This window comes from Dendroctonus ponderosae, unplaced genomic scaffold, assembly GCF_020466585.1.
Source record: "Dendroctonus ponderosae isolate FM_Combo_2020 unplaced genomic scaffold, Dpon_F_20191213v2 Dpon_F_20191213_4, whole genome shotgun sequence".
In the NCBI taxonomy this organism is placed as follows: domain Eukaryota; kingdom Metazoa; phylum Arthropoda; class Insecta; order Coleoptera; family Curculionidae; genus Dendroctonus; species Dendroctonus ponderosae.
The window spans coordinates 6732635-6752028 of record NW_026018611.1 but is presented as its reverse complement, the minus strand read 5'-3'; the positions used below and the strand labels follow the sequence as shown (position 1 = coordinate 6752028).

The following is a 19394-nucleotide window of genomic DNA, read 5'->3' as shown; positions in this document are numbered from 1 at the left end:
ATTATTAAATAGTTTTGATAGCAAAAGATTATCATGTTGACAATTAAAAGTGGACCACCCTGTAGGAGAATTATAAATTTATTCTGACTTTACCATCTGAATTCATCATTCCGCTGATTGCGCTGCAATCAAGGGCAGAACGAACTTTTTCAGTAATTTTTCCTTTGTCTCATAATGTTTTATTCATTAAACCCAAACAATATCCATTGTTCTCTAAAATCGATGTATTCCGATAGTGGCGTTTGTTTTTTGTGAGGAATGCTTAAATTTAAGATATTAAACACCTAATTTAGCGTCAACGTATTTAAGGGTTATACCTAAACTCATTTTTTTCTGGCCCAGTTTAATTCAATTATTTGCTGTTTTTCTACCAGATCGAAAAAAGCAGCGTCATGTTTGAGTCGATTTTAAAACTGAAAAAAACACACTCAAATTTAAAACTTTTTGAAATTAAGATTTTTTTCAGAAAACTGCCAACTTCCTTACTTTTCTAAAAAGACCATTTAGTTCTCGCTGGAATGATCTAAAAATGAGCGTTCTTGATTATCTTGCTTCCGATAAATGAGCAAAAACGAAATGGAAAATATGAAATTTTGGCACAACCTTGCACCTAAGTGTCTGATATTGAAATTTCGCTTTCTAGGTCAAAACTACTCGAATTTCCTCACTCATGTTGTAATGACTGAGTCGAATTTTCAATTCTCTATCGAACGATGTCAAAACCAATTCTGTGGCTCAAATGAGGCTTGAGAAACTTCGAAAAATGCAGCGTCATGTTTCAGTGGATTTTGCAACTAAAAAAAAAACAGGGAAATCTAAAACTTCTTGCAATCAAGACTTTTCATAATTTTACTTCACAATATGAGCGTTGAATACTTGAAATTTGATATTACTTCTTTGTAGAAGAAGTTTTTCTGTTTGCTACATTGCACTTTATTCCATAAAAAAATTTTTCTCTGTTGAAATTGAAACCGTATTTTAAATTTTTATGAAACTTGGTACGTTGTACGTTTATAATTTACAAACACGCAATATGGTAACTTACGAACTAGAAACGCAAATTTTTCATGCATCAGCAAGGTATTTCGGTCATTAATCGCATTAATAAAAAAATATCTTTTTTTTGAAAAAAAATCTTTTCAAAACTGATCCACGCAGTTTTTATTTCGATTATTAACTGCTCGATTTTGATCAGCCGTTATTTTCAGATAACCTGATAGGTAAACAGTCTAATTAACGAATCCATTTCCATATGCTTATCTCTGGGTAGTATTATTCGCTTGTTGTGGCTTATCAAGCTTCAAGTGGCAGGTTTCTTGAATCGGCGCTTTATTCACATGTAAGCTCCTACTTTGGTGCGACGTTTTTTCAAAATTTCAAAGAAACTCGTGCTCTGGAAGTGATAGAAATATGGAGAAAGTTCTCCTGTTATTAGATGTAGATGACAATGACTCGTAAGTTTTTGTCGGTGGTAAAATTGAAATAAAAAGTTTATTTCAAAACGTTTGTCCGGATCGAGTACAAGGAAAATTCGAAAATTAATGTAGAAATGGTCTTTATTAGATTGCCAATTTTATTCTATGTGCCTTCGTTATTATTAAGACGCGGAGGATATCTAAGGTCATTAAAATATTATTCCGATCGAAAAGCGAAACCTTGAGACACCTTTTTGAAATTATCATTCTGCGAACACCTTGGGGAGTTCTTGAATTAGGAAATCATAATTCGGCGCTAATAACAGATCAATTTCGTATGTTCACTCTACGTTTACAACTTAGAAATTTCCCGCATACAATTAGCTATTTGCTTTTTAAAACTATTTAAAATATGTATTTTTTCAGAAATACCTCGGACACCTTGGGGTTCGAGCCGCTCATCAACCGAACGTATGTGGATCATGAATCCGTTCCTGGCATCTCGGCCACTGGAGACTACAAAGTCTCCTCACCACACTTTAGCAGGGACTATGAAAATGAAACTGTTCGCATCAATATTATGGGAATGACCTGCCAGTCATGTGTTAATAGTATACAGGATACAATACGAAAAAAATCCGGGATTTTAAATATAAAAGTAAGTTCTCAGCTACCAAATGTGCAAAGTAAAATATTCGACAATTATTAAAACTATAGGTAAGCCTGCCGGAGAATTTGGCCCTAGTAACTTATGATCCGAAGCTAACCGATCCTCAAGAGATCTGCGATTGGATCGATGATATGGGCTTTGAGGCCTCATTGCCTTTACTCAGCAGCGAACTGAACAGTCCCAATGAGTGTTTGGTGCACATTGATGGCATGACTTGCAATAGTTGTGTTCAAAGCATTGAAGGTAATTTTTGTGGGTTCTAGAACATAGACGTAATAATAACTTATAATATTCTAGGTATGCTTTCAACTGTACCAGGCCTCCAACACATAAAAGTAGATTTAGAAGGAAAAGAAGCTTTCGTGCAATATCTGCCCAATAGAATTCAACCGAACGATATTGCACGGCAAATCGAAGATATGGGCTTCGATGCATATGTAAAAAGCATTAACGGCAAAGATGTTAAAAAGAAAGGTAAGAATCGACAGTGAGTAATTCCGTGCTCGACTCGATTGAGATTGGAACGCCCCAGAGTTGAGTTGGTGTCTTGTTATTTCAGATAATATTCCGATGGCTAATGGGAGTGCCAGTAAAAATAACACACCTCAAGATCCAGACGTTAATTTGGAAAAATGCTATATTCACGTAAAGGGAATGACTTGTGGGTCTTGTGTGGCTGCTATCGAAAAACATGTTAAAAAAATATCAGGTACTAACTACTAAGCTCTATTTAATTGGAGGAGACTCAGTTTCTGGTTTTTAGGATGCCACAAGATTTTAGTATCTCTACTAGCAGCCAGAGCTGAGGTACAATTCGACCCCAGTCTGGTAACGCCGCCCGAAATCGCTGAGTCTATCAGCGAGCTGGGATTTCCTGCATCGATTATGGTTCAGTCCGGCGCTGGACAGTCGGAAGTAAATGTGAATAGTGCGGCGAGTGCCAATTTATAAATGGTTTTTCGTTGATTTAGGTGGATCTGGAGATTAGCGGAATGACATGTGCGAGTTGTGTTCATAAAATTGAAAGCAATATTGTTAAGTATCCGGGCATTCTAAGTGCACAAGTCGCCCTCACTGTTCAAAAGGGAAAGTTCAAGTACGATCCTGAAGTTACCGGACCGAGGAGCATAATTGATGCTATTCAGAAGTAAGTACATGATTTGACCCCTTGAAATTAGAAGCAAAACCGCCTAAGTCATAAAAGGCTTATTTGGAGAAATGAATCGTCAGTTTTCGTACAATGGAAAATTTTTAGCTTATAAATTAAATTAGTTGATGTTATAGAACGATTTAAATTAAGTACAAAACTTAACTTTTATTCAAGAAATCGAAAACATGTTTTTTTAAATATGTTATTGAACAAAAAAGCCAAAAGGTGTGCCTTTGAATTAAAACAAATGATCAAAATATACAAAAACGACAAAGCGAACAATTTTTTTGAATATTTTAATATTTTTACTAAATTTACTCGTAATCTGACAACAAATTCATGTAATTATTATCTTGTTCATCAACATTTTCAATTTGCGAATCTTCAACTGGATTGCTGGTCGTTTGTTTTTTCTATTTTTTGCGGCTTTGGTTCATGGGTAGATCTTTGTAAAATTGATGGTATGTTGGAAGGATGAAAGTAGCAACTTTTGTAAATTCTCCCATTTCTCATATTTAATTTTTCGTGATTCTTGATGAAGGGGCTCTCAGTTTGAATTATTTACTGGACACCTAACATTTTTTGAGCATTTTTCTGGCTGAAAAATGGAAAGTCCTCATCCAAAGTTTCTAAAGGAAAGCTGATATGTTTGGTTTTTATTGTATGAAACCATATTATGTTTCTGCATTTTATAGTTTGACTGTGTCCTTTTTTGGATCTTTAATATGCTCGTTTAAACATTTTCAAATTGATGCAAAATCTAGCTCTAGCCGACTTTCTTTTAGGTTCTTTTTTATTGCTGAAGTTGAAAAACTTGTTTGTAGGTAACATAAGTTTGTAAACTGTACAACTAAGAAAAAAGTATTTTTTCGTCTGTAAATTCCCACTTTGGCATGCGTGTTAATACTCCTGAACGATTTTCTTTCTTTTATTTTCCCTTTGCTTTCATATATTATTAACAGGTATAAAATAATTCATATTTTTCATCCAGAAGACATAATGATTAAAAATAATAATACAATTCCTTCAATATGAAGATTCTTTTATATCGAATTTTTTGTTCACCAAAACAGGCCGTTAGGCCATGATTTTTACTTGCGCGATTTTACTGGCAAACAGTAGGAAATATGGAGAACACGAGTTAACAACATTTAAGTTGTTTTCCTTACTAAGTTATTGCACTTTGGCGGTTTTGCCTCGAATCCCATCATTTGTTTGATTTTAGTGTCGACTTGTGCGTTACTTGCTAAATTTCATATTAATGACTGATGCGATTTTTGCAGACCCTGTTTGAAAATAAGTGTGGACATTTTTGCAATAGAATTTGTATTAGTTAATTCCTATGGGTTTCAATTAAAATTTCTGAGTAATAGATTAGGTTTCAACGCGCGACTGGCGACCAAAGATCACGACACTGATCGACTGCAACAGAAAGGTGAAATTCGAAAATGGAAGCGAAGCTTTTTTTATTCTTTGGCGTTTGGCGGGCCCTGCATGATCGCTATGATGTATTTTATGGTCATAATGTCTTCCGGAAATATGTCCCATGAGGACATGTGTTGCGTTGTTCCTGGTAAGTTAGCCGACATACATCCAGAGAGCGCAGGCAAACATTAATATGTTATTATATGTCATTATCAGGTTTATCCCTGGAAAATTTGATAATGTTCGTCCTGTCCACTCCAGTTCTCATCCTGGGAGGGCGGCATTTTATCGTACAGGCTTATAAAGCACTTAGGCATCGCACCACTAACATGGACGTTTTAATAGCGATGGCCACGTCCATTTCTTATACGTACTCAGTGCTGGTCGTTTTAGCCGCAATGATCATGCAGCAGAAGACCTCGCCGCAAACGTTCTTTGATACGCCTCCCATGCTTCTGGTGTTCATCAGCTTGGGTAAGTCAACTTAACCAACATAATGAAAACCAACTTAGTTAAGTTTTTTGCATGCAGGCAGATGGTTAGAGCATATCGCCAAGGGCAAAACATCGGAAGCATTGAGTCGATTGCTCTCCCTCAAAGCTACAGATGCCGTAATCGTCACTCTTGGACTGAAAGGCGAAGTAACTGGTGAGCAAGTGGTCAATGTTGATCTGGTGCAGCGAGGAGACTTTTTGAAAGTTGTGCCCGGTGCCAAAGTGCCAGTTGACGGCAAAGTTACACAGGTGTGAACGGAAAAGCATCCACTCTATTAAAGCCGATAACAAGTATTCTCTTCCAATTGCGTTAGGGCCAATCGATGTGCGACGAAAGTCTCATCACTGGGGAAAGCATGCCGGTTCCAAAGAAAATAGGAAGCTCTGTGATCGGCGGTTCGATAAACCAGCATGGATTGTTGATCGTAGAAGCGACTCATACGGGGGAAGCGACCACGTTGTCTCAAATCGTAAAATTGGTCGAAGAAGCCCAAACTTCCAAAGCTCCGATTCAGCATTTAGCGGATAAAATTGCTGGGTGAGTAAATTCGATGGGTTTTAACTTAGCCTTAGCTCTAGGCTTAGTAGTGGAACTGAATTTATTAATTTTTTTGAAGCGAAAACTTTTTTAGGCGCGTTTAGCATAAACGCAGTGGCGGAATTTCGACTTTCGTCTCGCGTACCGTATAATTTTTTTGATCCTCGGTGGAAACTAGCCGAGAAAACTATAAGGTTTTGAAAAAAACTTTCAAGATCTTGTCAACACAGTCAGCTGACAGTCAGTGACAGAGTCAAGCTGTCAGCGTGCGTGGCGAAAGTTATTACTTTCCACCTGGGATGAAGAAAATTTCTACCTAATATGTAAAGTGATGCTTTTGCCATCGAAAACAGTGGCGGAAGTACGTACTTTCCTCCAAGGGAACAAGAATAGTATATTACGGTACACTATTCGCGTACTGTATACTGTTTTTCTTGAGCCTCGGTGGAAACTAGCCGGGAAAACTATAAGATTTTGAAAAAAACTTTCAAGATCTTGTCAACACAGTCAGCTGACAGTCAGTGACAGAGTCAAGCTGTCAGCGTGCGTGGCGAAAGTTATTACTTTCCACCCGGGATGAAGAAAATTTGTACCTAATATGTAAAGTAATGCTTAAAATATAAGGTTTTGAAAAATCCGCTTTGAAAATGTTGTCAAAACAGTCGGTGACAGAGTCAATCTGTCAGCGTGCGTGGCTTAAGTTATTACTTTCCACATGGGGTGAAGAAAATGTAATTGAATAATCGGCGGAAAGGTAAATTGTCATTGTCATGTCATTGTAATGAGTAAAAGTGATTCTTTCGCTATTGAAAAGAGTGGCGAAACTGTGTACTTTCCACCAGGGGATCAAGAGAAAAAAGAGGAACGTGTTAGTGTTATTTACTCAGGATACGAAAACCTTTAATTCTTGAAGGGTTTTTCAAAAATAGAACTAGAACAGTTGATATAGAAACTATTTAGCAACGATGTACGGTTTTCGTATATTGAGTAAAACTCACTGATAATATACGAGGTTTGTCATTTACAAACAAAGATAGATTTTTGAGTTTGAACATACGTTAATTTGGAAGATTTTATGCCCACACTAAGACAAATATTTTGCAAACCAAATATTGTTCTTGAATTTCTCTTTTCTACTGCCAAATTTCAAAATGTGGTATCTAAACACATGAAAATGAAAATGTTCATCGTTAAATCCGAATAACTAAAAAACTCCATTTTCGTTCATATTTCATATAAATATATCAAAAAGTAGTTGAAAACTTACTTTACTCTTCACCTTGTACGAGTATAACTGAAGTCATGCCTCCTAAGTGTATTTAGTTGCCTTGTAAATGTGATTTTCTAGTCTATCCAGGGGAGCTAAAATCCATGGATTCTGTTCCAGATACTTTGTTCCGGCGGTAGTGGGAGTTTCAGTGCTTACTCTTATAATCTGGTCGATAATTGGGGCGATAGACATCGATCTGCTTCCAGTCAGCAAGCACGAAAAAGCTGAGGGTTTTAGTAATGTGGAAATCATCCTACAGTTTGTGTTTAGGTGCGCTTTGAGCGTCCTTGCAATCGCATGTCCTTGTGCTTTGGGATTAGCTACACCTACTGCGGTCATGGTGGGAACTGGTAACTATTTTTTTTTAATTAAAAGTCGGTAAATGCATCAGCTACGATAAAATATACAAAACGACTAACGGATGTTGCTAATAATGGGTTTTAAATTGTTTTTCAGGTGTTGGTGCGTTGAACGGCATCCTAATCAAAGGAGCAGGCCCATTAGAGAATGCCCACAAAGTGAAAGCCATAATGTTTGATAAGACTGGCACTATAACTAAGGGCACTCCAGAAGTTTCCAAGATTTGGATGCAGGGCAAGTGACCAAAAAAACCTTTTAAAGGCTGTATTGATTAATTTCAAATTTCTTTAGGCGATAGTTATAGTCCGGCTTTAATCCTAGCCGCTGTTGGTTGTGCCGAAGCCAACTCAGAGCATCCAATTGCTTCCGCTATTTTGAAATACGTTAGGGAAGTGCTAGGGAGTGACATTAACGGAAGCAGTAAGAGTTTTCAAGTGAGTGTAAAGTGCAACTAAGTATTTGGAAAAACTTTGACGGAGATCGTTTTCAGGCTGTGCCAGGATGCGGTCTCAAGTGCATAGTCTCCGATATTTCACCGCTGATAAAGAACGCCAAAAACAGCGCGGAATTATCGAACTTTTCCTCATTGGTGTCGGCTGGAAGTTCCGGCACTTTCAAGGTAAATGGTGTGGAAATTGAGGTGCATCAATCCCCTAATATGCGTCTGGGACATCTGATTGGCATGGGCGATGCTCCGGCAGACACGGGATTGGGCGAATATACTGTAATAGTCGGTAAGAGGCGTCTTTTAAAAATTTGAGTTTTTCAATTAATTTCGTTAACTTCCTGCCAAGGCAATAGAGAATGGATGCGAAGAAACGGCCTGGCGCTTTTGCCGGAAGTTGACCAGAAGATGGTAGCGGAAGAGGAAGAAGGAAGGTCTGCAGTTTTGTGCGCTATAAATGGTAAGTTTATCATACATTTTTACGCTTTTCTGAGATCAGTAGTAGACGTGATCTTTATCCTCTGCGGAATTAAAAATGTAAATATTTGAGTCAAGTAATTTGAAAGATAATAAGTATATGAAGATTTTAGTGTCCGTAAATTAAATTTACTGTTTTTTTTACAAACTTCTTTTTGGGTATTTCGCCTCAAACATTTTTGTCTTCGAAAAAGACAGAATTTCCTCACGTCTTCTATTACAGATTGATAAATAGAAGACGTGAGGAAATTCTGTTTTTTTTAAAGACAAACATTTTGAGGCAAAATACCCAACAAGAAGTTTGTAAAAAAATTCAAAAAGTTATTGTATAGATCTGAAGAAACAGGAAATGTTGCATTTAAAAAACAAACAATAATTAATAAAACAGTAACAAATGCAGGCAATGAGTTCACGCTTTAGCAGTAGTCCCAGAAAAATTTATCAACTATTTACACATAAAGTTATTGAAATTCTATTACAACAAATAACTACAACCTAATAGTAAAAAAACAGTAACCAATAAAGACAATGAACATTACAGCATTACAGCCCGCAAATATGTTTAACTGATATATTGAGATTTATATAGGTGTTCCTAGGTGCAACAGTCCACCCTCATTTTGCACACACATTACAGTTCTAAGCCTAAAAAACATTTTTATCTTGTCTAAAATTTGTATTGAAACATTTTCGAAAACTTCGCCTTATTCGTGTTTTCATGTCTTGAGCAAATGTTGCACCTGTTTGTAAATTTCACCCGTAACATGACCCCATAGGAAAAAGTCAATGGGTGTCATGTCAGGTGATCTCGGTGGCCTTTCAATTGCACCACCGAGATCTTGAAAGAGAGAACCAATTGCGACATATTGATGCTAATTATGTTCCGTTTAAAAAACATAATTTGGTAATGCCATGGATTTTCGCGAACACTCTGTGGAACGAAAATATTTTCAAACAATGTATGGCCAATATCGCATAAAAATCATATAAAATCATGTTTCGTCCTGTTTTTGTTTGTTTGTTTCCTTTTACTTGGAAGTTAGTTTAGTTGAAACTGAGAGAGCTGTGGCTACAACTAACGTTCACTAGTTCAGTAGGCATTCTTCTTTCTATAATTCCCCTTTCAAGAATATCCGGAAAAATTACACAAAAAAACACTTAAAATAGATAATGTGAGGGTAGGATTTCCTATATAGAAAAACTTAGATAATTGCCCGTAGCACGTTCCTTAAACAGATCGTGAACAACCGTGTAAATTAGACCCTAAAAATCCTCCGGATTCTCATTTACTGTTGTTCTTTAGATGCCATCGTAGCCATGATTAGCGTAGCCGATATGGTAAAACCGGAGGCACACTTAGCAGTTTATACTTTGAAAAAAATGGGATTGGAGGTGATTCTTCTGACTGGCGACAACAGACAGACCGCGGTCAGCATCGCCAGGCAAGTGGGAATCTCGAAAGTTTATGCAGAAGTCTTGCCGTCGCACAAAGTAGCGCGAGTTCAAAGGTAAGGACGAAAAAAGAGAGTGAATGTATCTCGAAAAAAACAATTTTCAGGTACCAAAGCAGGGGAATTCGTGTGGCAATGGTAGGTGATGGAATAAACGATTCTCCTGCATTAGCACAAGCAGACGTTGGGATGGCAATTGCTGCTGGAACCGATGTGGCCGTTGAAGCAGCCCATGTTGTACTTATGAGAAATGACCTGCTGGATGTCGTGGCTTGTCTACAACTCAGCCGGAAAACTGTCGATCGAATTCGGCTCAATTTCATATTTGCCAGCATGTACAACTTGTTAGGTACTTCTTGGTGCATTGCCTAAGCGCTTGCTTGTATATTTAACTTTCTCTGCAGGAATTCCATTGGCGGCAGGTGCTTTTAGTATGGTGGGGTTCATGCTGGCGCCTTGGATGGCCAGCGGAGCAATGGCAATGAGCTCCGTATCCGTAGTGGCTTCCAGTTTGTTGCTGAAGCTTTGGAAAAAGCCGACGAAAAAGGACTTAGAGACTGCTGAATACTTAGCCAGTCGGGATCACTGCTCATTGGAAGCGATTTCAATTCATCGCGGCCTGGATGACATCGAAAGTCTAGGAGGAGGCAGCCCGACCACTTTATCTAGGTATAACACAACGCACTGCCGAGAATACTAACAAGCACCCATTTGCATGATCTTATATCATTTTGTAGATTATATTTCAATTTCCAGATTAGTATTCGATTTGATATAGCAAGGTGAAGGTTCACTAACAATTCAGTAAAAAAGTGGTTGATAAAGTTCATTTAGATCTAGGTCTGCACGCCGTTATGCGTTCAACCAGCTGTTTGGACCAAGTTGAGAATGGTATCTCGACTATTAGTTTGCTCATTTATGAAAAATTATTCTCTCAAGTAATACTGAGTGAAGAATAAGACAAGTTTTACAGTACGATAGTCGGTTGCAAAATCGCAGAAAATTTGCAATACAATCATCTACAAACTATTGTATGTTCTCAACAAATAATACTCTCGAAAAACAATCTATTATAGAAAATGTCGATGAAATGAGAAAAAAAAATGATTCGGTGATGTGCGAATTGGTGATTATTTGCATTTTGAAAATCTTTAAATTGTACATAAGACTTCGAAAATGATAGAGATAATTTACACAAAACATGCAATTTTAACTTACGTATATTAAGTTGATTCTATTTTATTTTAGAAAAGGAAAAAGTGCCTTCAAATTTTTAGTTAATCCCGAAGCTTAAGTGGCTTAGTAACTATCGTAAGTCGTTATGTTTTCTTTTCTTTGTGATGTTTTTCTACTGCTCGATCTACTGCTATTTTATTGTTGTAAATAATAAGTACGTTGCAGATTTTCATTTTTTTATTTTTTGTGTTTGTGCTTGTTTTGCACCCTGACCACTTTATTTTTTATTTGTGCTTTTGCGAAGAATGCCCTGCGCTTATTTTACTAACCGTCTATTATGCTTTTAGCATTAATGTGAACTAACATTTCAATTTTCGATTACGTATTAATCACATTTTTAATTAGATTGACACATACGAATTATACATAGTAGCGCTCACATTATACTTCCATTAAGAAGAAAAGTAACCCATGAAAATGACCCATTTAGGCAAATAATTTTTTAACATTTAAACCATTCATCACAATAATTTGAAGCCTCTCAACATAATTGTCGTAATAAACCGGCCATAATTTAAGCAAGATGATGTAAAATAAAAAAGAAGCTGGTTTTCCAATCGACTATTTTCAGACAGAAAAACCTTTTTAATCACCCTAAAAATGTTCATCTTTTAAAGAAGACAGCATTTCTTCACGTCTTTTATTAAGGATTGATAAAGTTTGCTCTAAAAAATTAACTTAGAAAGTTGCCTGGACGTTTCGATTGCAATTTTGCAGTATTTATCAAAAGATACATAAAAGATAGTATATTAATAAGTTGTTAAACGAGCCTAAATTAATGAAAATCTGTAAATATTCGCTGTGAGTTTTCGTTTTTCAAAATGTATCCATTCTATTAAATCAAGAAAATCATGTTGCATCATGTTCATGTAATTCAAGCCTATGTATGTTATATTGACAGTGAACTCTTAGGAAGAAGATACATTTAAATTAAATTTTATCAAAATTCTTAATTAATCTTATTTGTCTTTGTTTTTTAAACAATGAGATTAAAAACAAAGTGAAGAAATGACAATTGTTTGTCACTGATTGCTTGTTTAACAATGTATTATTAGAAAGGGAGGAAGCGGGTATGTACGCACTGAAGAAACCATCTCATCATTCAAATCAAATCAAAATAAATTTTGTTTAGTAATTTTAATAAAATGTACACTTTATTACAAAACAAAATCCCTTTTTTTATAAGAATTTATTAATTCACTCTTTTTTAGGTATATTTTGCTAAACATAGAATTGCTATCAAAACGTCAAGGTACTTTTTCAAAATTAATTGTTCTTACAGCTTAAGCATAAGGTCTGTGATTATCCATTAAAAAATAGTTTTTTATTGTTTTATTTGAATGAAATGAAAAATGAAAAGGAACTTTTTTATGCAAAATACCCGCCAAAAAACTTCATAGTGAATGTAGATTTCCAAAGCCACTATTAATTTGGGAAATACCAAAAAAAAGTTATTCTAAAATGTAACTGTAGGTATATTTGATCACTGAAGGCATTACTTGCTTCTTAACACTTTAAGTGAAATCCCCGAAATATGTATAGGCCAATGGCAATATTGTATTGTGTATAAAATCCACCAGTAGCCTACACATTGTTACACTCTTAGAAAAACGTAACACTTATAGAAATTCTAACCTGGCAGTAATTCTATTCAACATTTTCTTCTACTCTTAGTGGAAACAGTCGGCTGATACTATTTCCTGTTTAGGTTCCTTGGCAAAAATAAATCGGCGAAACAAAGGCTCCTCTCAGAGCGAGATGAAGAAGCTTCCATCGGTTTCAGCTCAAAGTCAAGGGACTTTGATGTGCAACAACCACTTATCTAATATAATATCAACATCTGTTTTTTTTTCTTTAAAATAAGTTGAGTACTTAAATAAAACATTGATATATATTTATATTCCTGTTATGTACATTTTGAAAATCGAATGTTATTTCTCTCCTATTCAATCTCGATTTGTGATGTGATTTTCTTGTTTTGTTTTATAAGATATATTTTATTATTTTCAATAATAACATATTAAATTTTCTTTGTTGCGATTTTACTGGGAAATGTGGGAATGATTTGAAAATATTTGATGTATGCTGGTTTTGGTTGACAAAATATAACTGTGTTTATTAGTAGCAATTGAAAAAACAACACAAAACTATTACGCTTCAGTTGCCCGGTAGTAATTAATTCATTTATACCTCAACGGACACAAAACCAATTTTTAGATTAACATGATACTTTTACTACCTTAACTACAACAAAATAACGCAATAGTAACAACAAAACACCAAACAAAACATTAAATTGTGATCATTTCGAAAGCAAATATTATAGAACAGTGACAAAATTAGGAACCCTCCCTGAGACCAACTTTTTCAATACGTTTCAATATCCCACATAAGTAGTAAATAACTAATAAGTAAATTGTAATAAACAGCCTTAACTAAAATTATCACTGGTAAAAGATGAGATCATTATCGGTCAATATAGATAGTGGCAAAAAACATGCTAAGTTCTCTTTTCTTTTATTTAATATTAATGACTAAGTGGTGAATACCTTTTATTGACGACCACTAGATTATTTTCCCTTTTAGAGCCCTGAAGATCGCTTAAATATAGTCGAATCGTTGCTCCAAGAGAAATAGTGTTTTATTTTTTGCCACTATCTATTGACCGATAAACCCATGGGACCTAAATAGGCATCTTTTACCAATTAGCATCACGGTCATTAGCACTAATCTCACTAACTACCTAGTTTTCGAAATATATAATACTGTCCGTTTTTTACGGTTTTATTGCATCCCTTTGGCATATACCTAATGCCTCGTCCAGAGCTAACGAGCCGAGCTTGATCCGCGGCAAAATTCTTTGATTTTTCGTCAAAACACCGACAGACGATCGATTTTCTGTCGGTGTTTTGACGAAATAAAGGAATTTGCCGCTGATCAGGCTCGGCTCGTTAGCTCTGGACGAGGCATTAGGATTGAGTGTACAAAAACTAATCAATTGTTTTTAAAATGTTAAAATCAGTCTCGCTTGAATCTCCTGCAGGAGAAAGAAATACTTTCGGTGTTTCTGATAAGCCCCTGTAATTCCAATGTCTTAAATAGTAGATGTATGATAAGAACTATGTTTTTTAAGTAAATCTTGGCAACAGTCTAATACCTAGGCATTGTAAAAAATATATTTAACTCCAGCTGATTAGAAATGAAACTCTGTAAAGTTTCTATGCGTTCGAACAGAGCAAAGGCACCAACATAACGTTACCTAAAATCTACTAAATAAGAAAATGTGAACATCAAGTTTACCTTAAACTGAAATTACCGATTAAATTATGGCAAATATTTGACTTTAATGAGATCTTGCGATAATTCATCAGAGGTATTGCTGAACGAAACAAAAATAAAAGAAAACTCCTTAAAGCAATAACATTTCTTTTTCCTCTTCAAGCGTAAAGCTCGAAATGTACAGATCGTTACGGGCCTAATTTTTATTGAAACTTGTGAGTTTTGCGGGTTTTTACATCCACAAAAAAATTTTCTTGGCGTTTCGCAAGGACGAGTGGCCTGCATCTTCAGAGCTGGTTTGCTTGATAGCTTACACTGTACTGGTCAATCAGCTTTCGAGCAAACCACCTCTGAAGATGCAAGGCACTGGTGCTTGCGAAACGTCAGGAAGAAATTATTTTGTACGACGGCCTAAAAACCCGAAAAACTCACAAGTTGCAAGGAATGGCCTCTAAAGCCTATCTCTATCTAATCTTTATTGCTACTAGGCTTCTAAAAGTTTGTCAAATAAAATAAAATGTTAACCACAAGCAAAAATAAATGAATCTTCCGTTTATAGTGACCCGGTTTAATCGCGGGACTCCAGCCATACACAAGCAGGAAACAAACACTGAAAAATCTAAACATAAACAAACAAACACAACATAAAATATAAACATTAAAACTCTGATAATATCACAAAACAAATAAAAATATGAATGCCCAATTTAGGGCCTTCGCAACTTGTAAAACTAATAACGCATCTAACTGCATCGATATTTGTTTTCAAAATGATCAACCCAACTCTGTGAGTAATAAATTGTGAAACTTACAAACTAAATTGAGATAAACACTTAAGAACAAAATCACATTAAACTAATGCTAATCAGCCACATACCCTGTGTATCTATCCCATCTACTTCAGTGTGTTTTTTGGTAAATCTGCAAAGAGAAAATTGATTTTTTACTGCTTTCATTGACTTGATTGAAACAATAAAATTAACCATAAAAACTTAGTATTTTCCTTTCGAATTGGTGATTTGAGCAAGACTTCCTAATATGTTTTATGGAGTGATAAAAACAACCTAACCGTAATAAACATAAGGAATCGATAAATAGTTCAGTTATTCTTGAAAACTCAATTATCAGCTAATGTTGGTTGCGTTCTATCCAATCATTCACCTGATTGGTCTATAGGGTACCATACTTTCCCATAAATTTCTTACTTGCATGCCTTTTTTCCTCACTTTTCCTTCTTGTATTCTTCCTCCCTATTATTGTATTATTTTGTTTATTATTATTCACCTCTGAAAATGAAACATCAGAAAAAAATATTTTCTATTGCATCCAACTTTTGCGGTCACTGCTTAAAACTAATGAGTGTTTTGGACTTTTCGACGGTCTAAAAGTCCAAAAAACCCATCAGTTTTAAGCAGCGGAAACCGTGGAAAAACAATTTCTGACGATTTGCATGAGCAAGAAGCAGCATCCTCAGAGTGCATCGCTCGAATGCTTGCACTGGACTAAAGATAAACTAATGAAACTGTATAAATGTGAAATATGACTTAAAATAAGTTTGAAAAACACTGAGACAACCTGTACAATAGCGTAACATACATATTATGTAATACAGAAGTGAGAAATTCGGACACATTTATTCTTTTCAATTGCCATAACTTAGACTTTGCAGGTAAAACTGTCCGAATATGTATTTGCTTCATATGTATATATATATATATACATAACATTTTTTTATCCGCACTTTTAATCTAAATTAATACAACGTCGATAGACTTCTAAAAAAAGTACATTCATGTAAAAAAACTTGGCACAACATATCAATTTCTTTTTCAGAAATTTGTAAACCCAATTAGTTTCAATGTGAAAAAAAAAATGTCTAGGCATGAAATAACTTACTATTACCGCGCTTCCTCAAAAAATAGCGAGTCTGCTCTCTCACTTGCTGCTGCCTACAACGCTGGCGTTTACCTGAACCGAATGTGATGTTAAAATAAGCATCTACATTTGTCTAGATTCTTATACAAACTTTTCGGGTTATTGGTTCCAGCGGAACATGTAGAACTGGGGCCATTCTTCAAAGAATTCAGCGATTCCTGCTGCTCTGCCTCCATTCGCTTAGTCTCCTTCAATTCCAGTGGATTTTCCTCACAATAAACTTCCGGTTTCTCATAGAAGAAACATTGAATAATTTCGTTGGAATCTACAAACCAAACGAGCAATAATTTGCAACTCAATTGAACTAACAAGCAAGGGCTGATCCAGAGGGATCAGAGTCTTCAGTATGAATAAATTAGAAACTCTCTTAATAGGGAAAGTTCGTTCTAAAGCGAGTGATTTTGTCTAAAAATCGTATTTTGTAAACTTGAAAGTTTTTATTTTTTTTTTTTTTTTGAAAGAATTTTAAATCTGATTTATTTTCCTGACTGCGTGTACTTTACAAGCTTTTCAAGAAGGCAAAGACCTAAAGGGACGTTAATTTTTACCAATCATGAGGTAATTTTTTCCGATGTTTTGCTCTCCCAGAAGGAAGAATTTTTTTCCCCTCACTTTGTAAATTATAAATTTTTTACACATGTTTTAAAACATGTTTTAATTGTGAATTGGTGTTTGTAGTTTGTGTAAAATTTTAAATCTAATGATGGTGCTGTTGTCTCGCCGAAACGTACTGAAATAAACGATGTTTAAAAAATTTTTACTTCACACTTTGACTGAAACCCAGGAAAGATAGGAATATCATAACAAGAATTTTAAGGTCGAAAAGACGATTTTCCAAGACAAATGTTATCAATGTTTTCTTTGTGGATTTAGGGTCGCATTTTTTTGGAAAAACATGGTTTTGTATGTAGAAGTTTCCTGCATAACTGTTAAAATCGGACCGATTTATAAAGTTTGAAGTTTGCTAAAAAACGAACGATTTTCTATAAAATTGGTGTTTGTAGTTTGTGTCAAATTTTAAATCTGATGATGGCGCTGTTGTCTCGCCGAAACGTACTGAAATAAACGATGTTTCAAAAATTTTTACTTCACACTTTGACTGAAACCCAGGAAAGATAGGAATATCATAACAAGAATTGTAAGGTCAAAAAGACGATTTTCCAAAACAAATGTTATCAATGTTTTCTTTGTGGATTTAGGGTCGCATTTTTTTGGAAAAACAGGTTTTTGTATGTAGAATTTTCCTGCATAACTGTTAATATCGGGTCGATTTGTAAAGTTTGAAGTTTGCTAAAAAACGTACGATTTTCTATAAGAACTGCAGCTCGGAAAATTGCAATCGGTTGAAAAACTTGAAAGTTTTGATGATTTTAAGGTCGAAAAGACGATTTCCCGAACGAAATACTTCGATTTAACTGATTTTCAAAATCGAACATCAGATTATTTGCAAAGCGTTTTCTCGGCACATTCACTGCCTATAAGAAAATTTGTATTTGCAACAGTTTGGAACGAAATGGGCTCTGAATAATGGCAAGCGAAAAACTCTCAAGCTTGCACATACCTTCACTCCTCATCCTGTAACTCAGTCAGTTATCAACATTTTTCAGAAATTCAAAAACATCATTCAGGGCCAAAGTTCAAGAAACACGCTCTTTTGATACGCTATGTTTGGCGGCGGAGATTTCTTAAACCCCAAAATGTATTTTTAAGAGCAATTGAATGGCAAAAAAAATTGCAACAATTTTTTTTTCCGAAAAATGGTGGAAATTTTCGAGTTTTTTGAAAATCGCTATGTGCAAATGTTTCACTTAAGTGTCAAATTTAGAAAATTCCACTTTTCAACAACATGGTTTTCGTATATAGTTTCGAAAAAATGGAATTTGCAGTTAATGAGAAACTGCCATCCACTGTTTGAACACTTATTTGCCCATAACTCTGCCACTGCTGGAAATATTTCGGAAAGAAAAATGCCCTGGATTGCCACGGATAATCGCTAGAGTTCGGCGGTCTTGACAAAAATCGACTTTGGCAACGGTTTGGTCGATATTGAACCCTGAATGTTGGCAACAGTTGGACTTCCATTTCCATTCTTTTGTAACGTCGTTAAATCTCAAGTAGCTATCAAAACTAGCGCAATAGCAAGGGAGTAAAGCGAGTTCGAACACACAGTGTGCAACTTTCGAAAAAAAAATATGTTTGAGAAATTAATATTAGTTGAAAAAGTTTACAATTTATGAAGACTTTAATGCCGAATAGACGATTTTCCAAGCAAAATGTTCTCAGTCAAAAATTTTTCGGGCATTCAACCCCAATTTTTGGAAGAACCTTTTTTTGCCTTTTTTTGCCTACAGAGGCTTCATTTTTTAATTGTGGGTTTGCTCTAAGAGTTTCTTTCAAGGGCGGATCCAGGGGGGGACCCCCTCCCATTCAATTCTCTTGCCAACGATGCCAAAACGAATTATCTGGCTCGGATGGTTCTTGAGAAACTTCGAAAAAAGCAGCGTCATGTTCAAGTGGAATTTGCAACTCAAAGAAATCCACGCAAATCTAAAACTTCTTGAATTCAAGCATTTTTTGAGAAAACTGCCATTTCCCCATCCATGGTTCACTTTTTGAAAAGGCCATTTATTTCTGTCTAGAATGATATACAAATGAGTGTTCTTGCTCATTTTGCCCCCGAAAAATGAGCAAAAACGGGACGAAAAACATGGAATTTTGGCATAATCTTGCACCTAAGTGTCTGCTGTTCAAACTTCGCTTTCTGGGTCAAAACAACTCGAATTTCCTCACTCACGTTGTTACGACTGAATCGAGTTTCCAATTCTCTATTCAACGATGCCTAAACGAGTTCTGTGGCTCGAATGGTCCTTGAAAAACTTCGAATAAAGGCCATTTAGTTATCTCTGGAATGATGTAAAATCAAGCGTTCTTGCTCATTTTGCTTCCGAGAAACAGGCAAAACGGGACGGAAAACATGAAATTTTGGCATAATCTTGCACCTAAGTGTCTGCTGTTCAAATTTCGCTTTCTGGGTCAAAACTACTCGAATTTCCTCACTCACGTTGTTACGACTGAATCGAGTTAGTTTTCAATTCTCTATTCAACGATTCCAAAACGAATTCTCTGGCTCGAATGGTTCTTGAGAAACTTCGAAATAAGCAGCGTCATGTTCAAGTGGATTTTGCAACTCAAAGAAACCACGCAAATCTAAAACTTCTTGAATTCAAGCATTTTTTGAGAAAACTGCCA

General features: G+C 35.5%; 2 protein-coding genes across 10 annotated transcripts in view; one reads left to right on the top strand and one right to left on the bottom strand.

Moving 5' to 3' along the window:
* LOC109537063 (copper-transporting ATPase 1) overlaps positions 1-12829 on the top strand; it is a 19068-nt gene extending 6239 nt beyond the window's left edge. For 4 of the 7 annotated variants that reach the window (XM_048666058.1, XM_048666063.1, XM_048666061.1 and 1 more), the window contains 19 exons: positions 1842-2073; positions 2133-2328; positions 2383-2559; positions 2645-2794; positions 2849-3000; positions 3057-3232; positions 4609-4808; positions 4877-5134; positions 5192-5403; positions 5469-5692; positions 7080-7312; positions 7419-7556; positions 7614-7756; positions 7813-8056; positions 8117-8227; positions 9548-9752; positions 9803-10044; positions 10100-10364; positions 12640-12829. In XM_048666058.1, the coding sequence (XP_048522015.1) occupies positions 1842-2073; positions 2133-2328; positions 2383-2559; positions 2645-2794; positions 2849-3000; positions 3057-3232; positions 4609-4808; positions 4877-5134; positions 5192-5403; positions 5469-5692; positions 7080-7312; positions 7419-7556; positions 7614-7756; positions 7813-8056; positions 8117-8227; positions 9548-9752; positions 9803-10044; positions 10100-10364; positions 12640-12757 (3676 nt within the window). In that variant the 3' untranslated portion in view covers positions 12758-12829. Of the gene's footprint in view, positions 1-1310; positions 1455-1841; positions 2074-2132; positions 2329-2382; positions 2560-2644; positions 2795-2848; positions 3001-3056; positions 3233-4608; positions 4809-4876; positions 5135-5191; positions 5404-5468; positions 5693-7079; positions 7313-7418; positions 7557-7613; positions 7757-7812; positions 8057-8116; positions 8228-9547; positions 9753-9802; positions 10045-10099; positions 10365-10943; positions 12026-12639 lie in introns of those variants that run through there. The other 3 variants (XM_048666060.1, XM_048666062.1, XM_048666059.1) reach the window with 3 other exon arrangements.
* A 1007-nt stretch (positions 12830-13836) lies between these two features.
* LOC109537157 overlaps positions 13837-19394 on the bottom strand; it is a 55124-nt gene continuing 49566 nt past the window's right edge. For 2 of the 3 annotated variants that reach the window (XM_048666051.1, XM_048666053.1), the window contains 3 exons: positions 16237-16410; positions 16107-16178; positions 15147-15496 (listed from right to left, as the gene is read on the bottom strand). In XM_048666051.1, coding sequence (XP_048522008.1) covers positions 15381-15496; positions 16107-16178; positions 16237-16410 — 362 coding nt within the window. In that variant the 3' untranslated portion in view covers positions 15147-15380. The other variant, XM_048666052.1, reaches the window with a different exon arrangement.